Source organism: Ictalurus furcatus, chromosome 6, assembly GCF_023375685.1.
Source record: "Ictalurus furcatus strain D&B chromosome 6, Billie_1.0, whole genome shotgun sequence".
Classification (NCBI taxonomy): domain Eukaryota; kingdom Metazoa; phylum Chordata; class Actinopteri; order Siluriformes; family Ictaluridae; genus Ictalurus; species Ictalurus furcatus.
Window position 1 is genome coordinate 34275673 of NC_071260.1, and position 15951 is coordinate 34291623.

The following is a 15951-nucleotide window of genomic DNA, read 5'->3' on the forward strand; positions in this document are numbered from 1 at the left end:
GGTCTCAAATGGGCTTTGGTGTTCTCTAATGGGTTTTGGTGGTCTCTGATGAGTTTTGGTAGATTCTAATGGGTTTTGGTGGTCTGTAATGGGTTTTGGTGTTCTCTAATGAGTTTTGGTGGTCTGTAAAGGGTTTTGGTGGTCTGTAATGGGCTCTGGTGTTCTCTAATGGTAGTTTAACATAATGTTCCTGATACTTTCTTTAATTTCAACCTGATGTTAATTATCTGATGGAAACCATTAGAGACTTGGTGACTAGTTGTAGCTACCCACTGTATTAGATAACTAACCTAGTGCTGGGTTTATTTAAAAAAGCAACATGGCAAGCTGTTACAGGAAAATAATCCACCGCAGGGTGGTGTGACGCGACACATCACAAAGCAACTCACCGAAACAACCCATCATACACAGTTTTTTTTATCCATTTCTAGTAACATGTAGCGCTGTGGAACTTCATCTTCACTATGAATGAGCTGTTACTATGGAAACGATAACGTGTTGGAGCGAGTGCATTAATACTGTATAAACCTGCGCTACTGTTAGAGCTGCTGTTACAGAAAACTAATCAACTCCTTCTGACCAATCACAGTCCAGGATTCAGCAGGTTTACACTATTAATACTGTGTGAAGTGAAAGTGTAACTGTTTAAGATAAAGACGCTACGGAGATAAAGAAGTGAACAGAATTGGAAACTCTAGCGACGCCGTATTGTGATTTTGCTGTGAGATTTAAATTAAGCTCCATCCTTTTTGATCCTTTGATCCTCTTTCGTCTAACATGTCTGAGGGTTACGCTCTGAACCGCCGCGTTAGCTCTGTACCAGAGTGCGGTCTCGGGAATAAACCATAAGTGAAATCATATGAGTGTTAGATGGTGGTCTTGCAACTTGAGACACACACACACACACACACACACACACACACACACACACAGAAAGATATTTGCTTTGAGTTTCCATATCGCTCCAATAAAGAAACTCACATTAAATGAAAACAGCAGCAGGGAATAGAGAGAGAGAATAAAAACATCTTCGTCTCTGAGGGAAAATAATTGTAGGAGTTAATAAATAATAATATTATATTTAATAATTAACTGAACGAGCATCTTATTGTTTGTTTGTTTGTTTTTTCCCAGCATGCTGTTCCGGTCAGATTGTGAAGACCATAGAAGCTCCGATGAACAAGCAGGAGGAGAAGAAAGAAGCTCAAGGTGAGGACAGGAATGTAAAAACTAACTCCAGACAACTCCTCTCCTCTAAACTCCACTCATCTCCTCTAAACTCCACTCATCTCCACTCCTCTCCTCTCATCTCATCTCCACTCCTCTCCTCTAAACTCCACTCATCTCCACTCCTCTCCTCTAAACTCCCCTCATCTCCACTCCTCTCCTCTCATCTCATCTCCACTCCTCTTCTCTAAACTCCACTCATCTCCTCTAAACTCCACTCATCTCCTCTCCTCTCCCCTCATCTCCACTCCTCTCCTCTCATCTCATCTCCACTCCTCTTCTCTAAACTCCACTCATCTCCACTCCTCTCCTCGCATCTCCTCTCCTCTCCCCTCATCTCCTCTAAACTCCACTCATCTCCACTCCACTCCTCTCATCTCCCCTCATCTCCTCTAAACTCCACTCATCTCCACTCCTCTCCTCTCCTCTCATCTCCACTCCTCTCCTCTAAACTCCACTCATCTCCCTCCACTCATCTCCTCTCATCTCCTCTGATCTCCTCTCCTCTCATCTCCTCTAAACTCCACTCATCTCCACTCCTCTCCTCTCCTCTCCTCTCATCTCCACTCCTCTCTAAACTCCACTCATCTCCCTCCACTCATCTCCTCTCATCTCCTCTGATCTCCTCTCCTCTCATCTCCTCTAAACTCCACTCATCTCCACTCCTCTCCTCTCATCTCCTCTCATCTCCACTCATCTCCTCTAAACTCCACTCATCTCCTCTCATCTCCACTCCACTCCTCTCCTCTAAACTCCACTCATCTCCCTCCACTCATCTCCTCTCATCTCCTCTCCTCTCATCTCCTCTAAACTCCACTCATCTCCACTCCTCTCCTCTCATCTCCTCTCATCTCCTCTCATCTCCTCTAAACTCCACTCATCTCCTCTCATCTCCACTCCACTCCTCTCCTCTAAACTCCACTCATCTCCTCTAAACTCCACTCATCTCCACTCCTCTCCTCTCATCTCATCTCCACTCCTCTTCTCTAAACTCCACTCATCTCCACTCCTCTCCTCGCATCTCCTCTCCTCTCCCTTCATCTCCTCTAAACTCCACTCATCTCCACTCCTCTCCTCTCATCTCCTCTCAACTCCACTCCTCTCCCATCTCCTCTCCTCTAAACTCCACTCATCTCCACTCCACTCCTCTCATCTCCTCTCATCTCCTCTAAACTCCACTCCTCTCCTCTCATCTCCTCTAAACTCCACTCATCTCCACTCCACTCCTCTCATCTCCTCTCATCTCCTCTAAACTCCACTCCTCTCCTCTCATCTCCTCTAAACTCCACTCCTCTCCACTCCTCTCCACTCCTCTCCTCTCATCTCATCTCCTCTCCTCTCCACTCCTCTCCTCTAAACTCCACTCATCTCCTCTCCTCTCCACTCATCTCCACTCCACTCCTCTCCTCTCCACTCATCTCCTCTAAACTCCTCTCATCTCCACTCCTCTAAACTCATCTCCTCTCATCTCCTCTCCTCTCATCTCCTCTCCTCTCATCTCCACTCCTCTCCCTCCTTCACGCTAGTGTGTGATGGAATGTTTGGCATTCATTCCTCACTTCAGGCCATAAATTCTCCGACTTTGCAATAACATAATTACCCTCTTTTCTCTCCTGCCTCAATTATCCTGCCTCACTTATCCCCGCCGTGATTACACACCTCAGCTGTCAGGTTATGGCAAAAGGTCAGAAAAGCACCTATTATTAGCTGAAAGTGAGGGACGGAGATATCAGGACTGGGCGTGTCCCAGATGCTCCTCTTTAACAGCATTCTGTTTAAACATTACCCTCTGTGACGTCATATACATTCAAACTAATACGAAAAAAAATGTGTAAAATATTGTTATAACTAAGTTACATGTGCTACATGGTACGCACGCACTATTTAGCTAGCTAACGCGATGTAACCTCATAGACAGCTAGCTACGTGGTGTTTAGCTAGCTACAGTACATAGGACCATGTATTTACAAATATGAGTTGTCGTTTTTTCCCTCATTGTTCTGATGAACAGTGCGTTTTGTTTGAAAAGTTTAAAGGTAACCATGGGAACAAGTTCAAACACAAATTTCACTGAAAAAAAGACAGCTAACTCATATTTGTCAATAATTTGAAGCGTTCACAAGAACAATGCTAGTGCCCATGCTAATTAACATGAACATGTTGAACATATCGCGTAACCACTTAATGCTGCTTTCCTCTAGACTGAATCTCTTTATAAATTATTTATATATTTGAAATCAAATCAAATCCAGTGCTAATCCTGATTTTGTAGGTTTGTTCACTTGCTAACCGAAATCGTTTTTATTGAAATTTTTTTAGAGAATGCTGTAATATTCACAGAGAAGGACGAGTTCAAGCCTCCTCCAACAAAGGCAGTAAAAAGGTAAGGAATGTTTTTTTAAAAAACCCTCATAAACAGTGTTTATGAAGAAAACTCCATCCCAGGTTTAAAGGTGAGCGACGTCAGGGCCGCTGCACTCTGCGTGAACCTGAAACAACACACTTTCTTCTTTCTTTCTTAGCAGTTTTTTTTCCTCTGACGCTATTTAAGTCACCACAGGACAAGTTCCAGCAGTAAAGGTTTCGCTGCTAGCGCTTTCAGCATGCTCGGAGATGAGAACTAAGCTAAGCTTGTCTTCTTCTTCTTCTTCTTCGTCGTCTATTCCTGAATGGAAACATTATGTGGTTTGAGGTAGTCTGATGAAAACGCACCTCAGGGCGAAGATGTTAGGTTTTTATTCACAAACGCTGTCGAATCACAGTTTTGAGGGATAAATGAGGTGAGCGTTTCCCCCGAGACGTCTGGTGCAGACTGACAGGCCACTGAGTCATTTCTAACAGACAGCAATAATTACACTCATCATCTCCACCTCACTCACACAGTCCTGATTATTACTGTTATTCAGCTCTAACATTTATAATAAAAACTCTTCTTTTTTTTTTTTACATAAACGATGTGTGATAAACATTTTGGACGGAAAAGGCTACATCATGTATTAAATACAAACTGCTGTCAAAGGTTAGCTTGAAGTTAGCTTAAAAAACTTTCACATCTACTGAGGGTCTTTAAGAAATCTGAGGGAAAACAGAGTTGTAGTAGCCTGGAGTGATCATTTACACGTGGTGAAGAACAGTAAGAGGTGTTTCTCCCTCCTCACACCGCATGTAAGGCGGCTAAGCGGCGCATGCCAGCCAATTCGCTAATGTTAGCGGTTGCCAAACCCTGGCGCAGGTATCGTGTTTCTGAGGAACAATGACGTTCTGTGAGCGTCTCTAACTCGTCTTTGTCAACAAAGAGCTTTTATTTTTCTGGCCCGGGATGAAGGCGAGTGTGAATCCAGAGTTTGTGCAGTTTGCTTAGCTACATGTTAAAAACAGGAGGCGAGTCACCTCCTGAGGAAAAAAACACTGAGGTAAATAATAATAATAATAAACACAGTTTTAATGAGCAGGTTTTTAACTTCCAAATGTTGAACGTTGTCTAAGAAGTTGTTAAGGTGAAGCTTAGCTTTAGCTGCAGCGGTGCTAACAATGCTACATTTGAACATGACTGGGTTTGCTGGGGTTTTTAAAGTATTTCTGTTATGTTGGTTTACTTCAGTAGCAAGTTCCATTTTGTGTGCGCAGAAAATGTTCATGAAGTAACATGCTTTTGAATTTGAATTCACTGCTCACGAACATGTTAAAGCGCTGATGCTAAAATACTGTAGATGCTAATGCAGAGGCAGCTGTGGTACAATTTAGCAGCCGTTTGTAATACGAGTAACACACACGTGTTTTTTTCCAGTGAAAATGACGCGTCGTCCGAGAACGAGCAGCTGCTGAGCCGCAGCATCGACAGCGATGAAGAAGCGGCGCAGGAGAAACAAGGAGCCACCGATCTGTGCCTTTTATCTCTCGTTCATCTCACCCGAGACAAGACCTGCTCAAACAACACCGTCAGCACCACCGTCAACAACAACAACAACAACTGCAGCAACAACAGCAGAACTATGGGGGTGAGAGCGAAAAACAAGCGAGCTCATTCAGAAAATCCAGAAATAATTCTATAGGATAATTATAAACAGAGAAGATTTCACTGAATCAGCTAAAATAGGCTAATATTAGGCTAATCCAGGACGAGTTCAGGATCAAATTAATAACTACGTATAATAAAAGGGATCAAAGTATAGATTCAAATAGAGAAAGATAAAACTAGAGTTAACTCAGGATACTGATCATGAACATCCAAACACAATCCTGAGAGCTGATCCCCTATACATCACCACGAAAATTCAAATAACATAAAACATGAGGAGGAAATGAAAAAGAACAGTAAACACTCATTAAAATGTACACGTAAGAAAATAAATATGAATAAATACCATTGTAAAAATGAGAAAATACAGTCACTATCGATTTTATTTATAAGAAAATTAAAATCAAATTTAAATAAAGATTTAAGTAAGAAAATATGATAATCAAGCAAAATGTGGTCAATCTAAATAATAAAAAAATAAGAATATTAAAAATAAAAGTAAAACGTGATGGTGTGGTGAAATGCAGTAACTACAGGTTAATAAATAAATAAAATTACGGAAGAATTAATTATACATTGAAAAAGAAGTAAGAAAATGTAACTAAAAGTAAAATACAGAACATATAAAACATGAGAATGGAGCAAAGTGCATTAAGTGATGATGATAAAGTAAATATATAAATAAATTACATATATATGTACTGTATATATAAGAATGTAGTAAAATGAGTTTTTTAAGAACGTTTTTTAAGAATTTTAGAAAAAGCTGTAAAAATATGAACTTGCATTGTTTACTGAAGATGAGAAACGTTTACTACTGCAGATGTTGAGTGATCAACAGATCAATGAGTGATCTAAACACACACTGAACGTCTTATTTACACAAACCCAACATCAGTTAACTGAATACAGCTGACACCAGATCAAACGAGCATCTCGTTCTGCCAAGCGTCCAAACCACTGCTCTAATCTTATATTTTGGTTCTTTTGGTTCAGGTTTCCACACACACACACACACACACACACACACACACACACACACACACACACTAATCCACTTATTTTGTCTGTTGCTGCAGATTCACAGTCGAAGGAAAAAAATCCTGGAGTTGTACGCCAAAGCGTGCGGTGTTGCCGAGGGTACGTCGTCTTCTCTTTCTAGAAATTTCATTGATCTTTAAATTAAACTGTTTTTGTTACAAAAGTCAAAAACTAATATATTATATATATATATATATATATATATATATATACACACACACACACACACACACACACACACACACACACAGTATCTCACAAAAGTGAGTACACCCCTCACATTTGTGTAAATATTTGATTAAATCTTTTCATGTGACAACACTGAAGAAATGACACTTTGCTACAATGTAAAGTAGTGAGTGTACAGCTTGTGTAACAGTGTAAATTTGCTGTCCCCTCAAAATAACTCAACACACAGCCATTAATGTCTAAACCGCTGGCAACAAAAGTGAGTACACCCCTAAGTGAAAATGTCCAAATTGGGCCCAAAGTGTCAATATTTTGTGTGGCCACCATTATTTTCCAGCACTGCCTTAACCCTCTTGGGCATGGAGTTCACCAGAGCTTCACAGGTTCCACTGGAGTCCTCTTCCACTCCTCCATGACGACATCACGGAGCTGGTGGATGTTAGAGACCTTGTGCTCCTCCACCTTCCGTTTAAGGATGCCCCACAGATGCTCAATAGGGTTTAGGTCTGGAGACATGCTTGGCCAGTCCATCACCTTCACCCTCAGCTTCTTTAGCAAGGCAGTGGTCGTCTTGGAGGTGTGTTTGGGGTCGTTATCATGCTGGAATACTGCAGACTGATCATGCTCTGCTTCAGTATGTGACAGTACATGTTGGCATTCATTGTTCCCTCAATGAACTGTAGCTCCCCAGTGCCAGCAGCACTCATGCAGCCCCAGACCATGACACTCCCACCACCATGCTTGACTGTAGAAGACACACTTGTCTTTGTACTCCTCACCTGGTTGCCGCCACACACGCTTGACACCATCTGAACCAAATAAGTTGATCTTGGTCTCATCAGACCACAGGACATGGTTCCAGTAATCCATGTCTTTAGTCTGCTTGTCTTCAGCAAACTGTTTGCGGGCTTTCTTGTGCATCATCTTTAGAAGAGGCTTCCTTCTGGTGTAGGTGTGAACTCCTTTAATACTGTTTAAAAAGCATCTCGGCGAAATTCCTCAAGAAATCGGTCGAGAAAACGCCAAGAACACATTTCTGTAAATTCTAGACAAAAAGGGCGTCGACTTTGAAGATGATAAAATATAAAATTATTCCGATTTATTTTGGATTTTTTATCACAACATAATTCCCATAGTTCCATTTGTGTTACTCCAGAGTTTATGACGACTTTATTATTATTCTAAAATGTGGAAAATAACAATAAAAGAAACTTTTGACGGGTCGCGTATGTGACTCAACATCTTTCCTCTTAGAGGATCAGGAATAATCCGTTTGGAGTTTAAAGAATGCAATAAAAGTGTGGTTTTTTGAGTAAGCGGAGTAAACATGCATGTGAGTTGGAGGACATCCGTCATGCATCTCGTGTCTTGAATGCATTAAATCTGAGTAAACAAAGCAGGACATTTTGTACCAGGCATTTCTACAGCGATCAACTTCTGCATGGTTTTTTTTTTAAATCTTGATGTTTTGACAGCGAAATGAATGCCACCTGTAGTGACTGGCACTGTGCAGAGTTAACACTGACCTTTCAGGGGTTCGGGATAATGGCTTCCAGCAAAAACAAGTCAAACTCAGTTTTCACATGGGCCATGACTATGTTAAGGGGACAGTTTAACTCCTTTGTGAAGTGGAAATCAGGACACAGTTCAGCTGGAGTCAGACCTACAGACCTGGACTTAATTAACAAACCCAAAGATTTTGAAATGAATTATTAAAGTTTTAAGTAGCAAAAAGCACCAAAGAAACATTTTGCCTGATAAATATAAGATCGAATGAAACCCCATGAATTGATTTGTTCTGAAAGATCTTGATACACACTGCCTTAAATAAGGTTTCCCTCCTTTTGAACTGAATGGACTTCACTGGGATTATAGGTCATGAATCTACACAAAATAACCCATAATGCTCTGGGGGAAGTATTACGGCTTTAAGCTGTGTTTATGTATTCATCCCCGTTGCTTTAAAACTTAGTTCTGGTGCCATCAGAAGTCAGAGGATGAGTTGAATGGAGTCGACCTGTGTGCAGTTAAAGCGTCACATGATCTTAATATAAATACAGAGAACATACATACCTAAACCAACAGCATCATGCAGACCAAGGAGCTATCAAAGCAAATCCTGGAGAACGTTCTGGAGAAGTGTCAGAGTTTTAAATCGGAGTGATTAAACTATTAAAAATGGGAAGAATGTGTCATAACCGTGACTCTGCTAGAGCCGGACGTCTAACACCAGGTAAAGAGGGGATTAGTCAGATAAGCATCAAGAGGCCAAGGAGAACGCTCAAGAACGACACTACCACCACCATGCTTCACGACATGTAATTCCAGTGGAGTTCCAGGGTGTAACGCTACAAAATGTGGAGAACTTCTATAGAACTATAGATATCTATGGGCTAAATAGTTTTTAGATAGCTCATATGTCGGTATAATACCCACATCAAGCCTGATCTAGTGAACCGCAGAATATTACAATATTACTATATTAAAGTAATATAAGTCCTGGATCCACCTTTCAGAAAATAAAGCACCTCCTCAGGCTCACGATATCATGATATGTGCAACATGGCGTAACTAACTGGCAGTTTGTGGTAAAACATGATCATCGTTCTGTGAAGTCATTTTACCCCCATCATGTGTCTCCTCCTAAAGGTGTGAGTCCGGTCGAGTTGCCCTTTGACTGCCTGGAGCGAACGAGCCGCATGCTGAGCACCACCTACAGCGCGGAGAAGGCGTTAGTCAGGACGTGGCGTCACCTGGCCGAGAGCTTCGGATTAAAACGTGACGAAATCGGAGGAATGACAGACGGCATGCAGCTCTTCGACCGTGTCAGCACGGCTGGCTACAGCATCCCGGACCTGCTAGCTCGACTCGTCCAGATCGAGAGGTTGGATGTGGTCGAAGCACTATGCTTCGATATTCTCGGAGCGCCCCCTTCTGGCCAGCATCTGACGATTTCTTCACGTTGCGCTAGCGTTTGAGAGATCCAACAAACTAAGCAACAATGAATGAGTGTCAGAAAGAGCAGCGCCCCCTTCTGGCCATCTTTTTTTTTCTTGTTTAGTGTTTTCTTTTGCGACTTGCAAATTTTTCATTTAAAAGTCCAAAATAGACCAATGTTGTGCTGGACACCCAGAATTAAGGACCTCCTGAATTAAATGACTGTCCCGAGAAAATTAGAGGTTAGACAAATTCAAGAATTGTATGCAAAAGTTTCTTAAGAATCTTTTTCATCTTGTAATGAAGGACTTCGTCTGAAACGTCGTTTCTCGTGACGTTCTCCAGAATTAGTCCAGCTTCTACTTTATTCACAGTCAGGATGCTGATATTAAATTAATGATATTAACAATCCTGATAGCTACAGCTGTTATATCTAGAAGTAAAAAAAGGGCATGGGTATCTAGCCACATTTTAACTGAAAGATCATATGGATTGGTTTTTAATTGTAATTAAAAGTGCAATTTTCATTTAAATTTGTCCAAAATAAGGATCCTTGGAGGTCAGTCGTCCCTGTGCTGCCTTCCAAACTCAGCAGCGCTTCAGAACGGACCCTCGGTATTTTGAAGTATGCACGATCACAATATTGTGCAGTTTGTCGTATAAAAGATTATTGCCACATGTCAAATATATATATAAATATATATATATATTTGTAGTTATATTGTGAGACGTGTGAGATCTGAAAAAAATGTCTTAACGATTTCAGATTTTTTGTGGACCAAATGTTGGACTGAGAAATTAACTTGTGTGAGTGTGTGAGTGTGTGAGTGTGTGTGTTCTTGCCCTATTTTGCTGAAATTAGTGGATTTATGGCTTTCGGTATAAAGTGCCTGCAATTTCCAGCACCTCGTTAACTTAAAAAAAAAAAAAAAAAAAGAAAGCAGCAAGCAGCTAACTGGAGAAAGGTCCACCACGGCAGAAGGAAAGACTAAAGGATGACTAATAAGCTTTCAGTTGTTCCAAAGAGCTCCAGATCTGCATTTATGGCGTGTTGTTGATCGTTTCAAGCAATCAGTAACAAGCAGCAGAACCGTACGGAAATGATATTACACGTTTCACGGTTTTTAATGTTTGTGTTTCATTGTTAGCTGTTTGACAGCTAAATAGAGCAGAGCTCCGAGAGGAACTAAAGGACACAGAAAGCTAGAAAGACACCTGGGTAATCTCGCCGTGTACAGACCTGCTCAAGTTACCTCATTTACAGCATCAAGACAAAAGAAAGCTTCTTACCAAACATGAGTGTATATATTATTAACTTATTACTGTACATATGCATCATGTTAATAACTATCAATAAAATAATTATATTTAGACTACTGATTATTCTGTGGTGTTTTATAAGAATTGCAGATCAAAGCTGATATTCATGTAATACAGTACAAAATTATTCACCCCCGAATAGAATCCCTCACAACAGCACAAATATGTAAAACAGGTTTTGTCTCAAGCACACCTGATACAATTAATCAAGGGCTTCATTAGCTGCTCCAGGTGTGCTTGAGCTGGAACACATGACATACCTGAACTGGCTAAGGATAGAAAATGTATGAAATACCTGGATGGGGCAGAAAAAGGAAGATATCAACGGCTGCAAGCAGAATTCTGAGAAGGCAGGTTGTGAAAAACCCTCGAATGACTGTAAAAGACCTGCAGCGAGACCTGGTGTAACAGACACTGAGGTTTCAGTGAGCACAGTAAGGCGTGTACTAAACACAGAAGGTCTCCATGCCAGAACTCCAAGACGTTCACCACTACTGACCCAAAAGCACGAGAAAAGTCGCTCAAAATCATATAAATAATCCACAGAAGTTTTGGGATTCTGTTCTGTGGAGCGATGAAACTAAACTTTTCAGCACGATGGATCAGCGGTACGTCTGGAGGAAGAAGAATGAAGAAAGAACACTCTGTCCACAGTCGAGCATGGTGGTGGCTCTGTGATGCTGTGGGGCTGCTTTGCATCCTCTGGCACTGGAAACCTGCAACGTGTGGAAGGCAAGATGGATTCACTGAAGTATCAGGGAATCCTAGGAGAAAACATCATGCCGTCTGTGAGGAAGCTGAAGCTTCGGCGTCATCGGACCTTCCAACAGGACAATGATCCCAAACATACCTCAAATTCCACCAAGGCTTGGTTACAGAAGAAGTTCTGGAAGATTCTACAGGGCCATCACAGTCACCTGACTTGAACCCCATAGAAAATCTCTGGTGGGATGTGAAGAAGGCGGTTGCAGCACGCAAACCCAAGAATATTACTGACCTGGAGGCCACTGCTCATGAGGAACGGGAGAAGATTCCTCAGGAACGCTGCAGAGACTGGTGTCTCGTTTGCAGCAGGACATAACAGCAAAAGGAGCTCTACTGAGTACTAAAGAATCTTGTCATGAAGGGGGTGAATAATTTTGAGACTGGAGAAGTCATTATAAGTTGCATTTTCAGTTGCAATTGGGGAAAACACTTGAAGTGTTCGTTGTGTCGAACTATTAAAATTGCTTTTGCTTGATGTGTTCATTACAAACAGCTGAAAGTCTGTACATTCTGACAGTAAACCTGATTTGCAGTGAGGGTAAATAATTTTGATTGTAACTGTACATGAAAGTGTGGAATTGTACTTCGTTTGCTGTAAAAAAAACGTATTGAACTTAATTTCAGATGTAAAGTTGATTAAACTGCAGTATCGTCAGAATGTCTGAAATAAGGCTCCATTTCACTTTGAAATTACGTCTTTAATGATGAATATAAAACTCTGTTTAAAAAATGTAAAGATGTTCTGTTGGTAAACAATCGCATTAAGAGACCAAGGCTAGCTCTTAAAAACTGATCCTACCACCACCATGCTTCACGACACATACGACATATAATCCCAACGAAATTCCAGGTTGGGAATAAACACCCACTGAGCGTAAACACATCCAAAAGATGTCCTTTAAATGTTTTTGTTCTATTTAAGCTGATAACTGCCAGTTACTGTGCGAATAACTCTGTAAAGCTTTCTCAAGTTCCAAAATCAGGTTCCGAACTATAGATGCACCAAAAGTGTTAATGCAGTACAGAGTGTGTTAAACACTAAACATTAATCCAGCGATGTGTGAGAACGTGTTCATTCAGGACTGAATTCAACGCTACTAATAAGACTTCCCTGTAAAGGTTAAATTACTGTATAGAACATCACACCACAGTTAATCCATATAATTTATTAAATTTGGTCTTGTTCCAAATGCTGCACTGGGGTTTGAGTCAGCTGGGGATTAGTGACTTCGTCTAAACACACCACAGCTTGTGAAATTCTGCATTCTTCAGATTTCAAACGGTGATTTTTTTATTATTTATTTGACCTCGGACAACGATCACAGGATTTCAGAAGCTTAAGTCTGACAAGCTCCTGAGGGTTTGCTTCTCAAACCGCGTTATTAGCATTTAGCGCTCAAAGAAGCGTAACAGAGTCCACTCATGGGAGGAGAAGCATGGCACAGTTCCAGCCATGTTTCTCATCATCGAGGTCAGATTGACTCGAGGGATATTAAACCCTGCTTTGGAGAGAGCGGTAGTTCTTCTATATGGTTGTGTTAGAGACATTATCAATGGAGGACAGTTTTCTTTCACAATTTTAAAAAAATGCCCTCGTAGTTAGTAGGGGTGTGTGAACATGGGAAAAAAAAGCCAGGGTTCTCATTTATCAATGGTGTGTACACACGGATATGAAGAACTTCACTGGAGGTCAATGCAAGATCCAATCACGTGGGTTTAAATCACTTTCTCTGTCTTGGTTCTTTGGATTTGTTTGTTGCTATTATCCATGAGATCTTCCTCTGGGCCAGAATGCAGATCTTCCCCTTTACATTTTGAAATCACTGATGTTGCTGGCTTTCTGCTCCTTAAGAATGAAGACCGTTGCAGCCATTCACCGGTCTATATGAATACAGGGGTTCTTCAGTTTTTCTAGCAGGTCCTCCTCAGTTTCCACAGGATCCTTACGGTTAGAGTATGCTGTTAAACCAGAGAGGTCGGATTTGTTCCCACCAAAAGCTCCAAACACCAAAGAAAGTGAGGCCCCCACACCTGTTTTTCCAGTTGGTGTTATCCTCTTGTCCAGGATGGAGATCTTCCCAGGTTAACATTTTAATGAAATCACTGATGTCACTGACCTTCTGCTGCTTAGGAATGAAGACCATCACTGCCCTTTGCCATTCCATCTGGATATAGTGCTTCTTCTGGCAGGTCCTTATCGATTTCCACAGTGAAGGCTGCATTTCCTTGTGTGGTCCCTGTACTGGCCTGTACACTCCTCTTTGGTGGATTCTAGCTTCCTGTTTTGTCCTCTAGCAGCTGTTGGGTGTATCTCAATAAACTCTAAAAAGTTGGCTTTTCCTTCTGTTTCTGAATGTGCTCTGTGGTCTGTAGTCAGCCAAGCTCTTCCTCCTCCCACAGTGTCTTCAGCCACAGCCCCAGTTCCAGCCTTTTTAGAGTTGTTCCTTAGCAGTCACTGCCGCTATATCAGTAGGAGAATTCTACCTCACCTGATTTTGGCCAATTTAACTTGTTTCTAACTGACGTTGTCCCCCTCAGCTAAGTATCTGTTAGCAAGTTTTGTTTAAGGATAACCATTTACAGTTATCTAGCTAATACATGATATGTAATTAATTGTCTCATCTAAAGTAAGGTGAGACAGCAGCTTTGTTTGTAAATAAATATTTACACCTGTATGGTTAGTAATATTTCTCCTTATTGTAACAGTTCGATTGAAACCATAGAAGAAACTTTTTGGGACACAATCTAAAAATGAAAGCTTCTTTAATGGTTCATTACAGAACCTTCTTCTTGTCAAGAACCATTTTTCATTGTACAGGGTTCTTGAGTTGAGCTGTATGGTTCTTTGGTGATTAAAGAAGTTCCTTATGGTTAATTATCTTTATGGTTCTTCAGAGCAGTGTACTGGTTCTTCAAGGTATCATCCCATAACAGGTTAAAGTGAACCCTAAAAGGTTAAGAACCTTGGGTTCCTTAAAGCACTAATAAAGGTTGGGTTTTTTTTTAAGAGAACTTATGATAATATGGTTTCTTGTGGCACTGCTGTGAAGAACCATTTCTGGGTTCTTTAAAGCACCAGTAAATAGATGGTTCTTTTAAGAACTCGAGAGTAAAAGGTTTTTTGTGCAACTGAAAAGGGTTCTCCTATGACATCAAGCTGAAAAACCCTTTTTGGTTCTAATTGGAACCTTTATCTTTGAGTGCAGGAGAAGAACTGCTGAAAAAAAAAGTCATCATAACTCTGCAGCAGTTAATCAGATAAATAGTGATTAGCATAAATCAGCTAAACATTCAGCTAACACCTCACAGGGAAACAGGGACGTTAAACCTTTAGAGACGTGTTACAGATTGTTTAATTTCATCACACAAGACTTCTCATTGGAATGAATTCCAGGTGCCGTAGCTCTTGAGGTGTTTCATAAAATGGCAGGTGGACTAATAAGAACACTAACTAGACATAGATTCTGTTATTTGGCTCCAACCAAGCGACGCCTAGCTGTGTATTTCCCAACTGAGAGTTTCTAAATTCTGTGTAAATTGGTTGTAAATGTAAAGTTGTCATGTAAAGCCACAAAAATGACTCACTTCACTAAATTATTTAGACTGGTCCTGTGGCACAAGCTATGATTTTCTAACAATTAAAAAATAGATTTTGAACAGAAGTACCTTACTGATATGCATTGTGTCTGCTACGACTGTAGGGCATGTTGAATGTGTTGATATAAACATGACGAGATTGTAATTAGCTGTCAAACTGGCAGAGAGCCTCGAGCAATGCCCAACAGTTCACCTTGTGATTTGCCCTGTTTATTGTTCCTAAACCTTTCATTCATTCTTGTCTTCACCTCGAGCAAGTTTTTGCAAGTTCACATCAATGCCTGATTGTTTCTACCTCTATTATCCCTAAAACTTTCCTCAGTACAGCTCAGCCGTACTCCACTCACCTTTATTTGACTACACAGAAGCTAAGGTTCTGACAGTAAAGTAGAAGATTACAGCCAGGTGTCTTGAGTTAAGGATAAGGCTACATCATACACACTAGCACTTGATAGTCGTGTCTTGACTACAATTCATTTTAACCAGTCACGGTTGTTGAGAAAGACAAACCGTGGCTTGGGGTCATTTGAGGGACCGGCGTGTCAGAAGCTTGATGCTGTGGTCACTGAAGCATTTCTGTTTGCTCTTGGACACATGCTTTGGATCATTGTCCTGCTGGAAGGTCCAACCGTGACCCGGCTGTAACGTCTTGGCAGAGGCAAGCAGACTTTCATTAGCAACTTCTGGTACTTCATGGAGTCCATGGTGCCATGTGTACTAACAAGGTTCCTGGGTCTTTGAAAGTAAAACAGCTCCACATCATCACAGAGCCTCCATCACACCCAACATCAGGTTCTTCTCTGTATAACAATCCATTTTACTCAAACCCATCCTGAAGCCAGGTCCAGTCAAGGTTC

The 15951-nt window shown here is 41.0% G+C and overlaps 1 protein-coding gene across 5 annotated transcripts in view; it reads left to right on the forward strand.

The window, feature by feature from the left end:
* The window catches only part of edar (ectodysplasin A receptor), a 44062-nt gene that overhangs the window by 19133 nt on the left and 8978 nt on the right, over window positions 1-15951 (forward strand). For 4 of the 5 annotated variants that reach the window (XR_008386207.1, XR_008386206.1, XR_008386208.1 and 1 more), the window contains exons 8-11: window positions 1135-1209; window positions 3547-3610; window positions 5015-5225; window positions 6325-6385. Coding sequence is in view for 1 of the 5 variants with exons in the window: in XM_053627842.1 (XP_053483817.1) it covers window positions 1135-1209; window positions 3547-3610; window positions 5015-5225; window positions 6325-6385; window positions 9125-9453 (740 nt within the window). In the remaining 4 variants the exon portion in view is untranslated. Of the gene's footprint in view, window positions 1-1134; window positions 1210-3546; window positions 3611-5014; window positions 5226-6324; window positions 6386-9124; window positions 9454-15951 lie in introns of those variants that run through there. The other variant, XM_053627842.1, reaches the window with a different exon arrangement.